This window comes from Trachemys scripta, chromosome 1 (assembly GCF_013100865.1).
Source record: "Trachemys scripta elegans isolate TJP31775 chromosome 1, CAS_Tse_1.0, whole genome shotgun sequence".
Taxonomy (NCBI): Eukaryota; Metazoa; Chordata; order Testudines; family Emydidae; genus Trachemys; species Trachemys scripta.
In genome coordinates this window covers 319,286,507-319,307,650 of record NC_048298.1, presented here as the reverse complement: position 1 = coordinate 319,307,650, position 21,144 = coordinate 319,286,507, and the positions used below count along the sequence as shown (strand labels likewise).

The window sequence follows — 21,144 nt, the reverse complement described above, 5'->3', positions numbered from 1 at the left end:
CCATTTTTTGGCAAGTTGTTACTGTACAGGTCTGCCCAATGAATGGGGTTCAGAGTCAGTTGTTGCAGCGTGACTCTCAAAGCCTGGTAAATCTAGGGGAAGTGGAAGACCCAAAGAAGGAACATCACGAGCAACATGATCGTCAACCCCCGCAGAGAAGGAAGAGGTTGTCAGCCTGGATGAGGAAGTGCTCCTACAGGGCAGAAATTTTGTTCAGGAACAAAAAAGCAATCCTACACATATAGCCAATTGTTCGTGCATATAATCAATTGGCATTTATAAATGGGGAAGTAATGGCACATCAGAGGGTCAAACAGTATCCATGCTTGATGCTCAAGAAAGAGCACCTCTACTGAGTTGAAAGAGATCCATGAATGGGGTAAGAAGGGCCAACCTGCAGGTGCCGCGCCCGCGCAAGTATCACTGGACAGTATTGCAGTCTGAGCACAATCTCCCATGTGCTGGACACCTGGGAAGAGAGAAAACACTATCATGAGTACTAGCTCGATTCTACTGGTTGGGCGGCATCAGGAGGTGAGAGAATACTGCTCCTCCTGCCCGGAGTGCCAGCTGTTCAGCAGCCAGGGGGCTCCCTGTGGTCCCTTTGCCCTGGATTGAGACACCCTTTGAAAGAATTGGAATGGACGTAGTTGGGCCCCTAGAAAGGACCACATTGGGGCACCAGTACATATTAGTAATTTTCAACTATGTGACAAGCTCCCCAGAGGCTGTTCCCCTTCACTCAGTGAAAGCTACAGTGATAGACCTAGAGCTCCTGAACCTCTTCTGATGCATGGGATTTCCTTAGGGAAATCAGCTCAGCTCAAGGGACTAACTACACCTCCCAGCTGATGCGCTGGAGAAATTCCCTAGAGAAAAGGCTACTCAATTATGGAAAAAGATGCTACCAATTAAACAGGCCATGGATTCCCTGAGGTATTACCTGCTGGGCAGCCCCTTCTCCTTGATCATGTTCCTCTATGCTGGTTCCGTACCATGAAAGACTTAAACTGTGTATACTGCGATGGTACCTCGTACTACAGCACTATAGCTTCGGGGAGCAACACTGGGTGGGAAAGGCCCATGCTAACACTGATTTTTTTATTCATGGGACGTCGGAGATGGAGGCAGCCCTCCCCAGACCACCCTCCCAACTTGAGTGGCGGGCTATGTGAGGGGGCACACCCTCTCTCTATCAAGGAGGAAACTAACAAGCTCTTATGGGCTTAGCCAGCACTATCTAGACACACCTGCAAGGCTTCCTATGCCTGGTGGGGGAGGAAAAGGGAAAGCCTGTCACAGGAAAGGGCAGTTAATTGGGGAAGCTGCAGTTCCTCAGACAGCTGATTACAGAGATAGATCAGCGAAGAGGGAGACAGTCACTGACCCAGACACCCCTGAGACTGCCTGGACTAGGTACAGATCAGGTGTCATCAAAAGGGGTGGGGCATCTAAGGAAGGATTCTAACTCTGATCAGGATGATTAAAAGCCTATAGACAATCTGGGACCAAGAGGGGTGACAGAAAGACTGCCCAAGAGACTGAGCATCTATTTTTTCTTTTTCCTGTCTTTATTTTGTTCCTACCTGCCCTCGGATAGGGGGAAAGGAACTCTTTTTTGGACAAAATCTTGTATACCGCGAGCAGCGGAAGGACTCTGTCAGTTCCAGAAATGCAAGCAACCCAAACCATAGTCTCAAGGGGCTTCCAACTACCACAGGGAGGCACATTTCTCAGGGAGCTCCCTCAAGCATATATAAACCCATCTTTGTCTGACCGAGTTAATTTCACATCAGAAGAGTGCAATATAGTAGAAGAAACTGTTCACACCAAATGCAGTAGGTGGCACTCTTCCCTCTGAGTCAAATGTAAGTGAAGATACTTTCATAGCTAAGTTGACCTAACTGTGTAGTGTGGACCAGGCCATAGTCTTTCTCTTATTAGAGGATAACAAAGAAAACCTTGGAATCACAAAGATGAATGCTTATCCTCTTTGCTGTTCCACCCTCTTTTGTCATTTCCTTCATCTATTATGGCTATCTATTTACAGTGTAAGCTCCCCAGACCAAGGGGCCTATCTTCTGTCTGAAGTGCCTAGTATGCTGTTGGTGCTATATAAATGCTAACAGATAATGGGCAAAATCTTGAATTCCTTCCTCAAGAACATAAGAATGGCCATACTGGGTCAGACCACAAGTTCATGAAGCCCGGTATCCTGTCCTCTGACAGTGGCTAGTGGCAGGTACCCCAAAGGGAATGAACAGACAGGTTATCATAAAGTGATCCATGCCCTGTCACCCAATCCCAGCTTCTGGCAAACAGAGGCTAGGGACACCCATTCCTGCCCATACTGGCTAATACCATTGATGGACCTATCTTCCATGAATCTATCTTGCTCCCTTTTGAACCCCGTTATAGTATTGGCCTTCACAACTCCCTCTGGCAAGGAGTTCCACAGGTTGACAGTGCATTGGGTGAAAAAATACTTTCCTGTGTTTGTTTTAAACCTGCTACCTATTAATTTCATTTGGTGGCCCCTTGTTCTTGTATTATGAGAAGGAGTAAATAACACTTCCTTATTTACTTTTTCTATGCCACTCATGATTTTATAGACCTCTATCATATATACCCCCTTAGTCGCCTCTTTTCCAAGCTGAAAGGTCCCAGTCTTATTAATCTCTCCTCATATGGAAGCCGTTCTATATCCCTAGTCATTTTTGTTGCCCTTTTCTGAACCTTTTCCAATTCCAATATATCTTTTTTGAGATGGGGCGACCACATCTGCACGCAATATTCAAGGTGTGGGCATACAATGGATTTATATAGAGGCAATATGATATTTTCTGTCTTATTATCTATCCCTTTCTTGATGATTCCCAACATTCTGTTTGCTTTTTTGATTGCCACTGCACATTGAGTGGATGATTTCAGAGAAGAAGCCACAATGATTCCAAGATCGCTTTTTTGAGTGGTAACAGCTAATTTAGACCCCATCATTGTATATGTATAGTTAGGATTATGTTTTCCAATGTGCATTACTTTGCATCTATCAACATTAAATTTCATCTGCCATTTTGTTGCCCAGTCACCCAGTTTTGTGAGATCCTTTTGTAGCTCTTCACAGTCTGCTTTGGACTTAACTATCTTGAGTAGTTTTGTATCATCTGCAAATTTTACCACCTCACTGTTTACCCCTTTGTCAAGATCATTTATGAATATGTTAGATAGGACTGGGCCCAGTACAGATCCCTGGGGGACACCACTATTTACCTCTCTCCATTCTGAAAACTGAAAGCTCCATTCAGAAAGCTTCCATTGACTTCAGTAGAACTGTGTCTGAGTATGTACTGATCAAAGACCTCAAGTTTTGGCCCAACAATAACAATAATAATAATTTAAGATGATGGTCTTGCATCTTGGAAGTCAATGGGAGTTTTGTCATTAAGTTGAGGTGAACAAGGCTAGGGCTTCATAAGTAATAGGTTGCTGGGGTCTAATTCAACACTCATTGAAGTCAATGAGAGTCTTTCCATTGGCTTCAATGGGATCAGGCACAAATGAGTAGAACCTTCACATTCTGATTTGGACTCTGGTATCTGGTGTGCTGATAGGACAGTGTCTGGGGCCCAGTAAGGGATAAAATATTAATAAAACCCTTGTTCAGTGTTACAACATTAAATAGTTATGTGCAGTTCAGGTATTCAGGTTTAGCTGGCTTGTTTCCACTATAACAACCACCATTAGCCATTTTTAAATCTTTTATTCAAAACATAGAAAAAGAAGGAAAAGCAGTTACAACACTGAAACCAAGTACAAGACAAACTCACACAAAAGGGGAGAGACAAGAATAGCAAAGAGAGAAAATGCAGCTTCTGTCTCTGGTGCTGACTTTCACATGTAACTTCCCTTCTAGACTAACACAGGCCCAGCACATGCCATCTTCTCAGTCACTCAGACCTGGCAAACTTGTACCTCTGTCAGGCTGTCTGAGGCCGCAGCTTTTAGCTGCCTCTCTGGTCACAGGCTCACAGCAGTGTTTCAAAAGGTAGAGTTGTTTTGTCTGGCTAAGCCAGACTCTTATTAGACAGAAGGTAGGATGAGAAAGATAGTCTAGAGAAGAGACAAGATAGAGAGGGCAAATAATATATGAGGGAGGTGGATGATGGCCGGAACCCAAATCTCAAAACTCAGGTGGTGGTCAGGATTTAGATGAAAATGGTGGAGGTGGTAATTTCACCTGGTTCTCTCTGGCTAAATCTGCTCTGGTAGCCTTTCAGGATCAGAATGATTACAGCCCAATAGTATCAAGGGAGATTCTGAGGCCCCAGTGTAAGGCCTGAGGCCTTTTTCTGCAACCATAATAGAAGAGCAGCTGTCATGAGCCAAGAAGCAGAAAGTCACATCCTCACATTCCGTCTAAATTACATTAAAATAATATAATATCGGGCTGTTAAGAAAGAGATCCTGTTCTAATAGTAGCCACCATTGCCAGATAAAAAAACAGATCTTAAGATGTTTAAAGAAAACTTTGTTTAATAGCATTCTGACTGGCAAGGAATCATTTATCAACAGTTGTGATTATGAAATCTCTATTGTTTTGGCTTGATAGTCCCTACTTCTCTATTGTTTATCTGCATGGTTTCTGTCTGGTTCTTAGTTTCTGATTGTTACATAAGTAATTTTGCAAGGTGTAAATCAACTAAAGTGGTGGGACATGGTTGGGTGAAGAATTGTTTCACAATATGTTAGGATTGGTCAAAGAATTATTATGTAATACTTCAGTAAAATGATTGGATAAGGAATAGCTAAGCAGGACTCAAGTTTTACTATATAAAGTGGGATCCAAAAGGAAGTTCTTTGGAACCAACTCTGGGACATAGCCCAAGATCAGAGCTGCCAGACCTCAACACCCTGCCAACTGTATCGTGCAGAAGCTGGAGTCCCTGGATGACCTGATCTTGACTGGCCAGCAGGAAAAGCTCATCAGCTTTATTGGGAGTGGTGAGCACTGTATGCTTTGCATGTGCATTTTGTTTTGGTGATTGTTAATAAATAGAGGTTAAGGATATTACTGTGTGAGACTCTTTCACTGGTAAAACACCCTGCAAACCCACAGAGTGTAAGGTTACGCCCTGAGCCCATGGAAGGGTAAGGGTGGGTGGGTGCCCTAGAGCAGGGGCGGGCAAACTTTTTGCCCTGAGGGCTGCATCGGGTTTCATAAATTGTATGGAGGGCTGGTTAGGGGAAGGAGTCATGGCCCGGCCCCCACCTCCTATCTGCCCCACCCCAGGACTCCTGCCCCATCCAACCCTCTCTGTTCCCTGATGGCCCCCCGGGACTCCTGCCCCATCCACACACCCCTGCTCCCTGTCCCCTGACCCCCGCCGTCCCATCCAATGCCTCCTCTCAATCCTGACAGCCCCCCTGGGATCCCTGCCCCATCCAACCACCCCTTCTCCCTGTCCCCTGACTGCCCCCGGAACCCCTGCCCCTGACTGCCCCCTGGCATCCCATCCAACCCCCCCCCCTTCCTGACTGCTCCTCCCCCCGGGATCCCTGCCCCCATTCAACCCCCTGTTCCCCACCACCACCACCCAGACCCCTATCGACACCCCCGCCCCCTGACTACCCCCCTGAACTCCCCTGCCCTCTATTAACCACCTCCCCCCCGCTCCCCACACCCTTACCGCACTGCCTGGAGCACCGGTGGCTGGTGGCGCTACAGCCGCGCCACCCGGCTGGAGTTGGGCCATGCCGCTGCCACCACCACGCAGCACAGAGACTGGGTCAGGCTGGGCTCTGCAGCTGCGCTGCCCCAGGAGCTCACAGCCCCACCGCCCAGAGCATTGCGCTGGCGGTGGAGCGAGTGAGCTGAGGCTGCGGGGGACAGGGAACACGAGGGGAGGGGCTGGGGCTAGCCTCCCGGGCCAGGAGCGCGGGGGCCGGGCAGGACGGTCCCACAGGCCAGATGTGGCCCGCGGGCTGTAGTTTGCCCACCTTTGCCCTAGAGTGTGGGGTTATACCTTGAGCCCTAGGAGCAGGGTAAAGGTGGGTGATCCTTCAGTGTGCGGGTAACCCCAGGAAATGATGGGAGAGGCAGTTGGTAAAGTTCACCCCTACCAGTCCCCAAAATAAGCAGTGTCCAAGAAGGGGGAGCAACCTCATTTTGTTAAAATTAACCAATCAAAATGCATTTTGGTGATTTAAACGATAATAATTTTCTCCCATTTCTAGAATCTTTCAGTTTGTTGTTAAGCCAAACCAGGAGTTTAACAGGATCCTTGAAGACCCCTCAACAGAGTTCTTTTAATGTCAACAATCCAGTTTGTGCCTGTCTGTGTCCAACTTTTGCTGACTTTCATAACCACTTTTATGCAACCGTTTGAGTTGGACAACTCAGAATACAGGCATCTGAACAACAAGAAGGCTAAATTTTCATGTTGCTAAAACTGCTTTGCAATGAAAACATTTAAGAATCGAATTGTTGTTTTTACCAATGATAAAAGCTAGAACATATCCTACTGGAGCCAGGACCCAGGCCAGCCCTCGTGTAGGGAGGTACACGATCTCAGACGTTCCATTGATGTAGCCACCTCCAACCCAAGTTGCTGGAAAAAAAGAAAAGCAGGAGGAAATTGAGAAAAAGAAGAAAGCATATGGTTTTCCTTTATTTCAGAGCTACAGTCATATTTTGTGCTAGAAGATAAGGCATATGAAGCAGAAGCAAAGATAGAACTTCAAGGACATAATGTTACAGAGTGAATTTTCAAAATGTGGGCCACTAAAGGTAGGCATCTAAATAGGTTGGCTGGTTTTCAGAGATGCTGAGTGCCTATCATTCAGTTCAGCAAAGCACTTAAGCACAAGTACTTAAATCTATCCCTATTCAGCAAGACACTTAGGGCTGGTCCCCACTTAGTCCGGACTTCGGACTAAGGTACGCAAATTCAGCTACGTTAATAACGTAGCTGAATTCGAAGTACCTTAGTCCGAACTTACCGCGGTCCAGACGCGGCCGGAAGTCTCCCCCCGTCGACGCCGCGTACTCCTCTCGGCGAGCTGGAGTACCAGCGCCGACTGTGAGCACTTCCGGGATCGATCCCAGAACATCGATGGCGTGCCGCCGGACCAGCCGGTAAGTGAAGACTAGGCCTTAGGAACTACTAAGCTACTAGAAAAGTTCTTTGATAAGTATTCATGCTGGCCACTGATGTGATGTATGGTTCTGCAGTTGCTGCTCTTACTTAACCTGTATGGGACCAGGGGCGGCCCTAGACTAGCTGCCAGCAACTGGCGCCCTAGGTGAACCATGCAATCGATGCCGCTCAGCCCCAAGGGCAGATCTAGGCTGAGGTTTTTGGTAAACTGGGAAACATTTTGCCCTTTTTTTCCTTTTAACGTTTTTTAAGCATTTTTTTATTTTTTAAACAGAGGCTTAATTATTCAGTTTGTCCGTCCATCTGTCTGTCCAACCAATGTTTCTGAGCTCAGATAAAATAGAGACATGAAATTTTCAGAATAGATTTGTACACAACAGCTAGATGATATTTCAGTCCGATTTCAAATAAAAATGCATTAAAAATGTTAATTATAATTTTTATTATTATAAATCCAAAATCATCCATTGTGCTATCCTGCTTTAACTGCCATTACCACCACATCCAATATAGAAAGAAATAAGAAAACTCTTCAATGAACTTTAACCTGTATTTACAAAACACTCCGAATAAAAAACACTCTATGCTCTTAAAATATGACTTTTCTTGCTTTAAGTTTTGAAAATTCAGTCACTAGTTCTTTTAGATCCAGTTTTCCAGCTATTTCATGCTCTATTGACATTGTGGAAAGTCGAACATGTCTCTCTTGCATCACTGATGAACGCAGATATGTTTTTATCAATTTTAACTCTGAGAAGCTACGTTCCCCACTAGCTACAGAAACTGGCAAAGTTAAAAAAATGTGTGGAGCTATAAAAATGTTTGGAAAACTGTCTGTGAGTTTATTTTCACAAACCAACTTCAGTACTTCTTCAGGAGTGGAATGTTTCTTAAGTCATCTTGAAAAAGCCTGAAGCTCACTACACAAATCTGTAGCATCAATGTCTTTTGAATTTTCATGAGTCAATGCTGACTCCAGTTTTATACAAAATTCTCTTATCTGTTTTGCTGTTTTCTTTTGCAAGCTGTGGGTATCATATAGAAAGCCAAATACTGACTCTAGCTGCTGCATCTGTTGAAATTTTTTGTCAACCAAGTGAATACCAGTATCAAGGACTGCGAAGTAGAAATTCACTTTGAACCTTTATTTTGGGTTCTGAATGGGTGTGTCTCATCCTTCATACAAAAACTGCTGGTTTTTTTGCCGAATGCGAACTGGCTCTGGTTCAAATTCTGTCAGAAAGTCTATTTCTTCAACAAGCTCGAGAGAATCTATCAGTGTTCTTTCAAACCCTTCATCACTTCTGAATTCCTCCAGAAGATTTTTAGTTTGCTGCAGTTTTTGAATAGCAGACTGTATGTTCAAGTTATTTTCCTGAAGCTGCTTACTAGTGAGATTAATCTCAAAAAGGATATTATACCACAAAATAAGTGAAGTCACAAATTTGAACTTGGAAAGGCCATTTGCAAGAACTTCTGATCTGAACGTGCTGTATTGCCAGATGATCCAGTAAAGGTAGTATCATCAGAAATTTCAATTAGGGCATCATAAATGTTTCCAAGTTCATAGCAAAGAGGCTTCAAAGCATCAATGTGACTCTCCCATCTTGTCTGACTAAATGGTTTCACAGTTAGAGAATTCACACGGTGAGTCAGAATCTCCCAAAGGCGTGTTGAGCCTGAGAAAAACACATAAACACATTGCACCAGGTCAAAGGAACTGCTTGCCTCCAAACAGCATCTAGCAGCATCCTTGACAACCAAATTAAAAGAATGTGCACTGCAAGGAACGAAAAAGGCCCTAGGATTGATTTCCATCATTCTCCTTTGCACACCATTGTCTTTACCCTTCATATTACTTCCATTATCATAGCCTTGGCCACATAAGTTTTCAACAGATAATGACTTTGTTTCAAGCTCCTGTAGAACAGTTTCAGTCATAAATGCTCCAGTCGTCTTCTTCAGTGGTACAAAACCCAAAAAACGTTCCTTTATGAGCACTTCAACATTATCTTCATCAGCAGACTTTTCCATATCCAAAAAACAAATGATCATCGTCATTTGTTCAACATGACTCACATCTGGTGTACAGTCCAGTATTATTGAAAAGTATTTTATAGAATGGGCAGCTTCTACAATTTTCTTTTTAATGGCATTTGCTAGGATTTGAATCAGTTCATTCTGCATACTTTTTCCTGAGTAATTAACCTATGTTTCATGATCAGTTATTTTACGTAGATGCTCTTTCATGACTGGATCAAACAAAGCCAGGTATTCAACAAATTTTAAAAAGTTTCCATTACCTGGAGTGTATACTTTTTCATTTCTACTGTGACTGCAGAATGCTACATTTTTCCCAGCAAGAACTCTCACAAAAGCAATCAGACTCTCTAATATTTGTTGCCAATATTCTTCTTGGTTCTTGATCACACGTAAATTTTCTTCATCGATAGTTTTTCCTTTTTTCAGTCGTAATTCAAGTTCTTTCCAATTTTGAAAACATTCCAAATGTTCTGTACTTCTTTCATGTGAAGAGAGAATTGAAGATACATTTTTCCAGTCCTTGGAACCATTTTCAGTAATTGATGTACCAATTGCTTGATTTCTAAATAATTTGCAGCAAAAGCAAAACACAGAGTCCTTCAATGCTGAATATTGTAACCAGTTTCGATGAATTTCTTCCCCATTAATGAGTTTCCTCTTGTAATGCTGAGCAGAGAATTTTCTTTTATTTCCATCCTTCTGGAAGGGAAATTCATGAACTTGTTCAGGTCCATGATCCACAAGAATTTGCCGCACACTGTCATCACATCTGGGCCATGAAGCTGGGTCCCTATACTATAACTTATTTGTAACTTCCTCATCCTTTCTTCCTGCTACTTCATTACTTTGATTTCTGCATGTGTCTCTGAAGGTGAATACATTTTCTCCACTTCCATATCAGTCTGATGCTGTGAGCTGCCTTCATCTAGAAGTAAGTTTCCATCATCTTGAGTTTCCAAACTCCTTTTTTGTGGATGTGAGCTACCCTCATCTCGAAGTAATATACCTTCATCTTGATGTTCCAAACTGCTTCCATGCAGATGTGAGCTAACCTTCTCTCCAAGTAAAATTGTGTCATCTGGATGCTGTGAACTGCTTCCATATTTATTTGGATTAAAGAGAAGATATTTCAGGAAGGATCCCTGCTGTTTTGCTTGGTCCTTTTCCTTCTCAGCCTTTCATTTACGATACTCAGCTCCTGAGGGTTTTCTTTTTCCTCTTTCTGCCATGGGGCATTTGAATATTGTTATATAGTGTGCTCCCGACTGCAAGCATTATAGCGTTAAGGATGGCTGACACACCACATCTTTGGCGATTAAACCACATTGCAGCCATCCCAACACATCTTTTCACTGCTTAAACGTTCAACAGTTAGTAACATACACTCACTTACCTATTAAAACAGTTAGTTACAGCATTTAGACGGAAACAAAATGACCTTTTTTGATGTTATAACCCGACACTGGTTGTTTGGAAAGTAATCCCCTTCCTCACGGTTACCCGCTTGGAGTGTGACGTCATCTTCGTTATTTTATTTGTATTTTTTTTCATCTTTTTATTTTATTTATTTATTTATTATTTTTTTCCCCTTGAATTTGGCGCCCCATTTAACTTGGCACTCTAGGTGACTGCCTAGTTCACCTATATGGACAGGCCGCCCCTGTATGGGACCATTAGGAGGATTAGTGAGGAGAAAAGGATTGAGGTGCTTTCAGTATGTAAATGACAGTAAGCAGTATTTTTCCATCCTGTCCAACTCTGGTGGTGCAGGCAAGTGGCTTTTCTGGTGCCTGGTTGGCTTTAGTGGGAACTGTGGGAGCTCAGTGCCTCTGAAAATCAGGCTATTTCTTAGCTGTTGCAGTCTCTGAATTCTCCCAAGCAATGATTTTAACTTGTGCTTTTCCTTCTTTCTGATGGGTGCCATAGGTTTGATAATGATCCTTAGCTGCCTTGGTTTCCCTTCTCTCACCTGAGTTTGTCTTCACAGCACCTTTCAGCCATGCCTCAGTTTCCCTATCAGCACTGGGGTTTGCATCTGAGCCTTCTAGGTTCAAACCAGTTATATCACATCCCAGCAATAGATCAAAAGGCATATCCTGCAGTATAACCACTGTCAGGTTCCCTGAACCTTCTCAAGCTTTTACAGTGATTTGGGTGTCAGTTTAACTTTTGCAGAAGAGATTACAGGGCCTTCCCCATAAGTAAGGGTGACCATAGGCACCAACTCCGTGCGTGTTCCAGGACTGGAGCTCCCATAGGGAAAAAATTGTGGGTGCTGAGCACCCGCCATCAGCTCCCCATCAGCTCCCTTCCACCCTCCGGTGCCTCCCACACGCCAGCGGGCCCGGCGGACCAGTGTCTCCCCCTGCCTCTACGCACCTTCCCCTCCTTTTTTCTACCACAATACTTGCTTTCCCTATGTGATGTGATATGTACCCCACACTGGCAATGAAAGGGTTAATGTGTGCCTGCGAGGCCAATTATGCTCTCCAGCTGCACCTGAAGGGTGATGAAGCCCAGCTGGGGAAGGAACTGAGCAGTGGCTATAAAAAAGGGAAGTACCGCATGGAGGGGGCTGTAGGTCTGGTTGTCAACATTGTGTTTCAAAAATAAGGGGCTGTGTTCTTAGCACCCCTGCCCCACCCTCTCCTCCTGATATTATTGTTAACAATAAGCAGGACTCACCTACATTTGTCAGTGGTATTTCTTGCTGCTTTTTGCAGCACTCAGCAGCTCCTGATCTTGCTGAAGAGAGATGAAGAAATAAGGAACTGTGAGCAACCCTAGTTGCAGGGAGAACTTTGTAGTCACTCTCTGGGACTAGAGAGGTTGTGATTAGAAAGACCAGGGGGAAGGATCCCAAGATCATCTCCTGAGAAGTTTTGTGGGAAGCCAGCAGAGACACAGAGCAGCAACTGGGGTGAAGCAAGTTCTGGTGAGGAGCCCTGATAATAGGGGAGGATCTGGACTTCCAGGGAGAGAGCCCTGAGACATGTTCATCAGATGAGCAAAGAGAAATGAAACATGAAGCCTGAGGAGGGCAGAAATGGATTTACATTTAGTTATGGATTTTGTTGTGGGATTCCAGGGGGAGGCCTGAGAGGAGGGTGAACTTAGAGAGGCTGTGGGAGAGGCCTGCTGACAGGCAAGCCTTCTTGAAGTCCAAAGAGGCAGCAGCAAGAAGTCTGGCAGAGTGAATCTTGACTGCCTGTCCTAGGGTCCCTGGACTGGAGACCAGTGTAGAGGGTGGGCCTGGGTTCCCCATCAGCCCCTGATAAGATGGTGTGAAGCCCCTGAGAAAGGGATAAGGATGACTAAGAGCCCTGAGAGAAGGGTGCGTGGGCCACGGGGCCCAGAGTCAGGCCTGAAGACCTTTTGTAAGGACATTGGATGGTTGTTTATTGGACTTTATTACTCTGGATGGGTGGGACTGGCATGAGGGCTGACTTGTGAGAAGAAGCAGACAGCTGTAGGACCAGAGAGAGTATTGGCGTGGAGCGTTAGCTAAGAAGAGCCCAGCCGTGAGGGGGCACTCTAGTAGTGAGTACGCTCTTCTAAACCCTGCTGTTCGCACTTAAAATTCACCACTGTTATGATTCCAAACCACTGTAAACCTTGTTTTGCCAGGCTGGGAACTAGCGATCAAAAGAGTTGAGGAGGGCAGGTGGCTGAGGGTGTGTGAGGGGGGTGCAGGAGTCGGGGCTGGGTGTGTGTGAGGGGAGTACAGGAGTCAGCTGGGGGTGCAGGGTCTAGGAGGGAATTAGGGTGCAGGAGAGGGCTGGGGCAGGAGGTTGGAGTGTGGAGCATTTACCTGGGGCAACTTCCATTTGGTGCAAGGGGTGCAGGTGGGAATGTGTGTGTGTGTGTGCAGGAGCTCCCATTTGGTGCTCAGGATGGGGAGGTGCAGGAGTCAGGGCATGGGGTGTGGGGGGGGTGCAGGAGTCAGGGAGCTTGGGGGGGTGGGCTGGGGTCGTGGGGGTGCTCCCAGCCCCCTGCTCTGAGTGGCTCACGGGCTGGGGTGGGATATGTGCAGAGAGAGTGCGGGGGCCCCGCCTTTGCTCCACCCTGCCCCGATTCCACCTCCTTCCCCAAGGCCCCACCCCTGCCTCTTCTTCCCCTCCTCCCCCAAGCGCGCTGTGGCCCTGCTCCTCCCTCCTGGAGTGACCTGAGTGCAGGGAAATAGCTGGGGAGGGGGGCGGGAACGCAGCATGCTCAGGGGAGGAGGTGGGGGAGGGAGGAGTTTGGCTGCTGGTTGTGGCGGAGCCTGCAGCAGGAGCCCGTGGAGCCAGCAGGACCAGGTTTCTGCCCTCGCACCAGGGTTTTTGCCACCCTAGGCAGCAGCGTTTCTCCTCTGAGCATTTGGCGGCGGAGGTCCTTCCGCTCCGCACCTTCGGGGCACTTCGGCGGTGGGTCCCGGAGCGAGTGAAGGACTCACCACCGAATTTCCGCCGAAGACCCGGAGTGGAAGGACCCCCGCTGCTGAATTTCCGCCTAGGGTGGCAAAATGCGGCCCCCCCCAAATTCTGCGGCCCCACAAATCCTGCGGCCCCCCAAATCCTGCCGCCATAGGCGACTGCCTAGGGTCGCCTAGTGGAAGTGCCGGCCCTGCCTGGGGTCCCCTGTCGTTGGGGGGCCCCATGCCAGGGCACCCTGTGTTTTACTGTAAATCCACCTCTGCAGGCAATTGTCCTGCTTGCCCCTCTAATGTCAGCCCTGCACTTGCAACCCCCTTAAACCTATCCTGCAAACCCGCCCCCCTAGGGTTTGCGACCCCCTCCCCCCGGTTGAGACACATTTCTCTAGATGAGTTGATGTACCCCCTGAAAGACCTTAGCATACGCCCAGGGGTACACACATCCCTGATTAAGAACCACTGTTCTAAGTAAATAATACTTTGCTTTGAGGAAGCTGCTTGATCTCTAATTACCACTGTCAATGCCTTGTGGGGTTGCCAACAGTTCCTTATTAGAAGGGACGTCTCTTATTTCTTCATCTCTGCACAGCAAGATTGGGAGTTGCTGAGTGCTACAAAAAGCAGCAAGAAATACCCCTGGTGAATGTAGGTGGGTACTGCTTATTATTAATAATAATAATCATGAAGATAATAATGATAATAATATCGGGAGGTGGGTGGGGTAGGGGTGCTAAGAAAACAGTCCCTTATTTTTTAAATTAAATGTTGGTAACCTTAATTGGTCCCAGAGGGAATAGAACTGCAGGGTCTGAGCAGTCAGACCTGCTAAGGTGATCATGGCTGACACACCAGGAACTGCAGCCCAGCAGCTGATCTGAGAGTGGGAGAAACCCATGTTTCTACACTAAGGCCATCACTTCTTTCTCAGACCTAGAAGGAGGTGTGCTTGGAGAGACCAGGAGGTGTATTACGTGCAATTTGCCCAGTAACCATGTTTGATGGTATCTCCCATAAGGCTTTATGGAAATATGCTTATAATGTGTTTTATGCTACCTATGCCATGTAACATATCTCAGAGGTTATGATCTACTGAATGTATTAATCCTATTTGTATGCATGTCTCATTTTTGTATTTGAAGTTATGAATGTTGGCTGTGTACTGGCTTGATTTCTAAATAACCTTAGTAGAGCATTTGGTCAGTTCCCGGAGAAAGGAATGTTGAAATTAAGTACCTAATCAAGAAACACTTAAAGGACAATAGATCTTGGAATGCTCCAATCCACATAAGAAGTCTACTTGAGGATGTTCAAGGTAGCATGTAAAAAGAACAGGAGTACTTGTGGCACGTTAGAGACTAACAAATTTATTAGAGCATAAGCTTTCGTGGGCTACAGCCCACTTCTTCGGATGCATCTATATGCACTTGGCTATATCCAAACTAAACCTCCCCCACTGCAACTTGAGACCATTACTCCTTGTTCTATCATCTGGTACCACTGAGAACAGTCTGGATCCATCCTCTTTGGAACTCCCTTTCAGATAGTTGAAAGCAGCTATCAAATCCCCCCTCATTCTTCTCTTCCGCAGACCAAATAATCCCAGTTCCCTCAGCCTCTCCGCATAAGTCATGTGCTCCAACCCCCTAATCAGTTTTGTTGCCCTCTGCTGGACTCTTTCCAATTTTTCCACATCCTTCTTGTAATGTGGGGCCCAAAACTGCACACAGTACTCAAGATGAGGCCTCACCAATGCTGAATAGAGGGGAATGATCACATCCCTCGATCTGCTGGCAATCCTCCTACTTATACAGCCCAAAATGCCACTAGCCTTCTTGGCAACAAGGGCACACTGTTGACTCATATCCAGCTTCTCGTCCACTGTAACCCCTAGGTTCTTTTCTGCAGAACTGCTGCCTAGTTACTCGGTCCCTAGTCCATAGCAGTGCATGGGATTCTTCCGTCATAAGTGGAGGACTCTGCACTTGTCCTTGTTGAACCTCATCAGATTTCTTTTGGCCCAATCCTCTAATTTGTCTAGGTCCCTCTGTATCCTATCCCTACCCTCCAGCATATCTACCATTCCTCCCAGTTTAGTGTCATCTGCAAACTTGCTGAGGGTGCAATCCACGCCATCCTCCAGATCATTAATTAAGATATTGAACAAAACCGGCCCCAGGACTGACCCTTGGGGCACTCCGCTTGATACCAGCTGCCAACTAGACATGGAGCCATTGATCACCTGTTGATATCCTGTGCTACTGGAAAAAAAGAACAAACCAAGAGCGCCAATAAAATTAAAATAGGTACATAGAAGAACAATTCCTCTAGCCAAAAAATCTGAAACCAAATACATGTAGAGGACAGCTCCTTAGGTTAATTATATAAGGAGAATACACAACAGAATTTAGGAAACTCTTACTGATCTAAAATATAGATTATAAACTAGAACAGGAATTAATATTAAGAAACAAACTCACCAGTTGTGGTGAATAATCCCACAAAAATGTTCATGTTTCTGCCTCCCACCATGGCAACCTCACTTCGGTTTGCATTCTTCTCCTCCTTTTTGGTTTTCCAAGCAGCCCAAATCCCAGTTGCCAACATTATCGCATAGAACACAATCGTGGCTACCAGACCGGGGATGTTTAGAGCCATTTTCTGCAAAGGCTGTATTATAAAATAATTCTGATCACCAGGACTAACACGAAGCACCTCATAGAAGATTAAAAGTCTTATGACTGGAAAAGCATTAAGGGTTTTTGTTTTGTTTTTTATATACAAATGCCCTATTGTGGTGAATTAGCTCACTTTGAATTCCTGCTGAGTTGTAAGAACCCAGAGGAAGAAATAACAGTGGTCTCCCAATGTGATAGGAATGATTACATGATCCAAAAGCTGACGTGCACTCAGCATGCCCCAGACTGGCACCAAGAGAAACATGCTCTTTCCCTTCAGACTCTCACTCTCTTTTCAGACTCCGCCCCAGTGAAGAAATAGCCAGTCCTGCATCAGTAGATAGGCAAGGAGAAGAGACATTTCTTGGCTAAGGGCTAAATCCTACTGTTATTAAAGTCAGTGGGAGCTTTGCTAATGACTTAAATGACAGCAGAATCCAGCCCCACATCAGCTGGGAAATGACACAGACTATGAAAGACGCACAAAATGAATACAAAATAAGACATCAAAGCATTTACAAATGATTATCTTGAATGTGGTACTTGAGTAAAGTACCAGACTGAGGCCTGATCCAAGGCACATAGACATCAATGAGAGACTTTGCAATGATCTCAATGGGCTTTGCATCAAGTCTTCAGAACCTGGGAGACTCCAGTCCTCTGTCTCCAGAAGAGATATAGCAAGGCAAGGTTTCCCCAGACTGCACTGCCAATGGGCTTGTCCTGAGCAGAAGGGATCAGACTGTCCTTCCAAAGTCTGTCTTTTTAATTGTCACTAGGGATTGAATGTTTGTGGAAGGCAAAAAGTCAGTTTAAATCCACTTTGAAATCTGAACGAATATTCTCTGACAATTTCCCCATCCTATTTCCAGCTCTATTTGTGAAGAATCTAAGCATTATTATTATTATTTTTTTGTAATACTGCGTTCAGAAAACTAGTTCAAGTTCGTGAACCGGTTTTCCCCACATGTAATTAAACATCATATTGCTTTGAAAGGCTAGTCCATGTAATATAAAATAATAGATGATAGATGGTTTAAAGCTAAAGATAAGCCCTTGTCCTTAGGTATAGAACAGAAAACTTGGCTGGCACAAGTGACTGTCCTAGTCAGTAAGGGGGTGAGATTTTTCAAAAACACCTAAATCACTTAGATGTATAAATCCTACTGACTTTCAATAGGACTTGTGCTCTGAGGTCACTTAGGCTCCTAAATTGAACTGATATTCACTTTCAGATCAGCCTGAATATTCAATTTCAATGTAATGATCACCATGTCTCTTCTCTACAATAGTTAAAAACTTCGCTATCCCAAAATATTAAATAATATTTCAAGAACTGTGCTGTCATAGCAATGGAAAAATAGATATTAAAAAAGAGAGCCAGGAGTCATGGTATTTTATACTGTTCAAACCATAATCTGCAATATCCCTGCCTCCTCCAAAATCTCTGAGTCGGGGTTTTAATTAACAGCTGAAGGTCTGAAGATTTAAATTCACTTTAATTAAAACCAGCTATAAATAAATTCATGTGTTTAAAATTCAAATGAGAAAACAATGGCCTTACTTTCTTTATTATGTTTTACATTTATAGAGCACCATTATCCCTAAGAGCTTTACTATTTATCTAATCTCTATAATCTGTCGCCATTGAAATGCAATAAAGCAACTGGCTCATAGTGGGAGAGAGGTGGAATTTGGCTAAGGGCAGTAGATCCCGCCCCACCCACTCTTGGAACGTGAGATACAAGATCTTTACTGTTTGTGCAAAGCTGATAGGATCTCAGTTTTCAAAGTCTCCTAAGAAAACATCACACCCAGTAAAGCTGCCAGAGTCTCTGTTTGGACCTGATCCTGCATACTCTCACCCATGTGACTACTCCCATTGATTTCAAAGAGACTGCTCATCTGAATAAATGGGGGAGTCAGGTAATACATTTTATTGGACCAACTTCTATTGGTGAAAGAGACAAGCTTTCGAGTTCCACGGAGCTCTTCTTCTTCAAGTCTGGGCTAAACAATAAAGGCTTTTAGGACTGGATCTTTATCCATGATACAGTGAAACCCCGCTATAACGTGATGATTGGGGGCCAAAAAATTTGATCGTGATAAATGTGGGGGCGCGGTATAGCGGGGTTATGAAAAGTTTACCATTTCAAGCCGGTCAGTTTTAAGCCGGTCAATTTCTCTTGGGCAGCGAGCAGGGGAGATGTGCAAGGGGCAGAGGAAGAGCGAGGAGCAGCTGGGGAGGAGAATGTCTCTTCCCGCCAAAAGGAGAAGCAGGGGTAAGGGGGAAGAGGCAGTGGGGAAGGCACGTTCCCTTTTTTTTTTGCACGCTTGGAGTGGCAGGAGCCACCTTGTGATCGCGCTATATCCGAATTCGCATTATCGCGGGGCGCGTTATAGCGGGGTTTCCCTGTACCTCAGAAAAGTGAGAGACCAAATTGATCATAGTGTGATTTGAACCTGTGATTCCAACAAGTGTCTTTCAACTCTACATTTTTAGACCAGGTGCATCAGCATGGTACCTGAGCACCTTAAGCGTTCACTTTTTCTTAATATGGAGTCCAGAGTGAGTCCCTAAATCATTCTGCATCTCAGTTTCCCCATTTATAAATGGGAATAGTAACACTCACCACCTTCCTCATGGGGGTGTGCTGGGGACTGATTAGTATCTGTATAATGCTTTGAAAATGGGAAGTGTGATATAAGCATTAAAGAGTGTTGCAAGTGATTGTATCTTTGTAATTGTACAGTGAGGTTGGGTCTCCATAAGTGGAAAACCCCCATTTCCCTCTGCTTATACAATAACCAGCAGCATGAAATGCAAAAGTATGCTGTCTTTGGGAAGTTGCTGTCAGCAAAAGTATGCTGTCAAGTCTGTCCTTGGGAAGTTATGACTATCCCAGTGTGATGTCACAAGTAGGTTAAATGTTTAAGGTCCTGGATGTCCTTTTTTTTTCCAAATAGGATATGGAAGTGGAACAACAGCAAAAGGAGAACAACTTGGTATCAAGCAATAGACATAATCATATTTTGTTAAAATGCATTCCACTTGCCTTTCACCCAAACGTTCCAGTAAAATGGAGACTGGCCAGGGAGCTGAGTTCTCTAGTCCTGTTTGTGTCATCACTTAGTTCTGTGACCACCACGCCACTTAATCTCACTGAGCCCTGGATTCCCCATCTGTAAAACAGGGATAATGATGCTTTTACCCAACACTGTAAAATTAATGGATGTGCAGTGCAGTGTGTGTTCTGAATATAGGTGTAATCTGACATGGTAGTTCCATGTTTGCTGTTCTCCCTGCAACTATTATGGACCTGCAGTGAGAACAAGCAGATTTCCGCTACAAGGCCAGCCCTTGTTCTATCTCCACATCACAGTGCTAGCATGCTAATGGTTCTTTCTACTCAGCCCATTACCCAAAGAGATGAGTGCTTATTCCAAGCAAATGTAGCCCTTTGTAGGCCACTGCTGGATGCACAGCCCAAGAGATGGTGTAGAGTCTTATTCCCCACATTTTCCCCAACATCTTTTATACTGAATGGGGGAATAGTTAATGTCTCCAGAAGTGGTGTATTTGTATATGTTTGCAGAGGGAGTTAAGACAAGAGTTGATGGAGGAATCTGTGATGGAGCCTAGCCAGGACCATGATAAAGGAGAGGATATCCCAATTTCGCAGGGGCACTGGGGTTATCATTAGCAACACATACAGGGACAAAGCTCAGTTGCCACTGTCGAGTTAATTTTGGTGGAGTAAATGGGCCCAGAGAGTCAAAGGTGTTAATATGACTGTCACCGTACAGCACTAAACAGTTAAACAAGATTTAGGGTTTTGAGTACAGAGATTTTGGCCTGTTAGTTCCATGGTGAATACCTCATTAAAATCGTTATTACCTCATTACATATGATGAAAAAGAAGGAAAAACAGCAAAAGCATTGTAAAGGTAAAATATTAAGTCAGGCTTTCATTTTAACAATACCCTTTATTGCTTTTCCCTGTAGTTGTAGAGAGTATATATAAGGAAACCACCATTTCACAGTATGTTCAAGGGTGCTAAAGATGGTAATAACTATCCTTTCCGGAAAGAAAAGAGAAAAAGTTAATTGAGATAGGCTGGAGCTGGTAAGTCTGATCCTGCTTCCTTGAAGACAAACACTCACAAAAGGCGTGGGAGTGTAGGCGCCAACTCCGTGGGTGCTCCAGGGCTGGAGCACCCACAGAAAAAAATTAGTGGGTGCTCAGCACTCACCGGCAGCCAGCTCCTCCCTCTGCCCCCAGCACCTCTCGCCCATTGGCAGCCCAACCAATCAACTCCTCCCACTTCCTGCCCTCCGTGATCAGCTGTTCAGCAGCATGCAGGAGGCACTAAGGGTAGAGGGAGGAGCGGGGATACGTGTGCTTGGGGGAGGGGGCAGAACTGAGTGGGAAGGGGCGGGAGGCAGAGCGGGGATGGGAAGAGGCAGGGGTGGGAAGAGGTAGGGTGGGAGCGGGAACTTGGGGGGTGGAGTGGGGGTGGGGCCTGGGGCTGAGCTGAGGTTGAGCACCCCTGGGGAAAGGAGGAAGCCGGCGCCTGTGCAGGGGAGAGAAAAGAACACTAAAGATAGAAAATGCACTTCCATCTTTGGTGCTGACTTGTAGTTCTAAATTGTAACCGCAGGGTGGAGAAGCCTGGGCACAGTGTATGGTCTTTTCAGCAGGGCCGGCTCTAGACACCAGCCGACCAAGCACGTGCTTGGGGCGGCACCTTGGGGCAGGGCGGCGCTCGGGTTTTTATTTATTTATTTATTTATTGGTTTGTTGGGGCAGTGCTGGAGGGGGTTTTTTTGTTTCCACGTTGCGGCACTCGGGGT

The 21,144-nt window shown here is 45.2% G+C and overlaps 1 protein-coding gene across 1 annotated transcript in view; it reads right to left on the bottom strand.

The window, feature by feature from the left end:
- The window catches only part of LOC117871214 (high-affinity choline transporter 1-like), a 39,281-nt gene extending 22,837 nt beyond the window's left edge, over positions 1 to 16,444 (bottom strand). Inside the window, exons 1-2 of the mRNA XM_034758950.1 lie at positions 16,092 to 16,444; positions 6,495 to 6,608 (exon numbers count right to left, since the gene is read on the bottom strand). Of these exons, the coding sequence (XP_034614841.1) occupies positions 6,495 to 6,608; positions 16,092 to 16,269 (292 nt within the window). The 5' untranslated portion in view covers positions 16,270 to 16,444. The remainder of the gene's footprint in view (positions 1 to 6,494; positions 6,609 to 16,091) is intronic.
- Between the last annotated feature and the right edge of the window lie 4,700 nt (positions 16,445 to 21,144).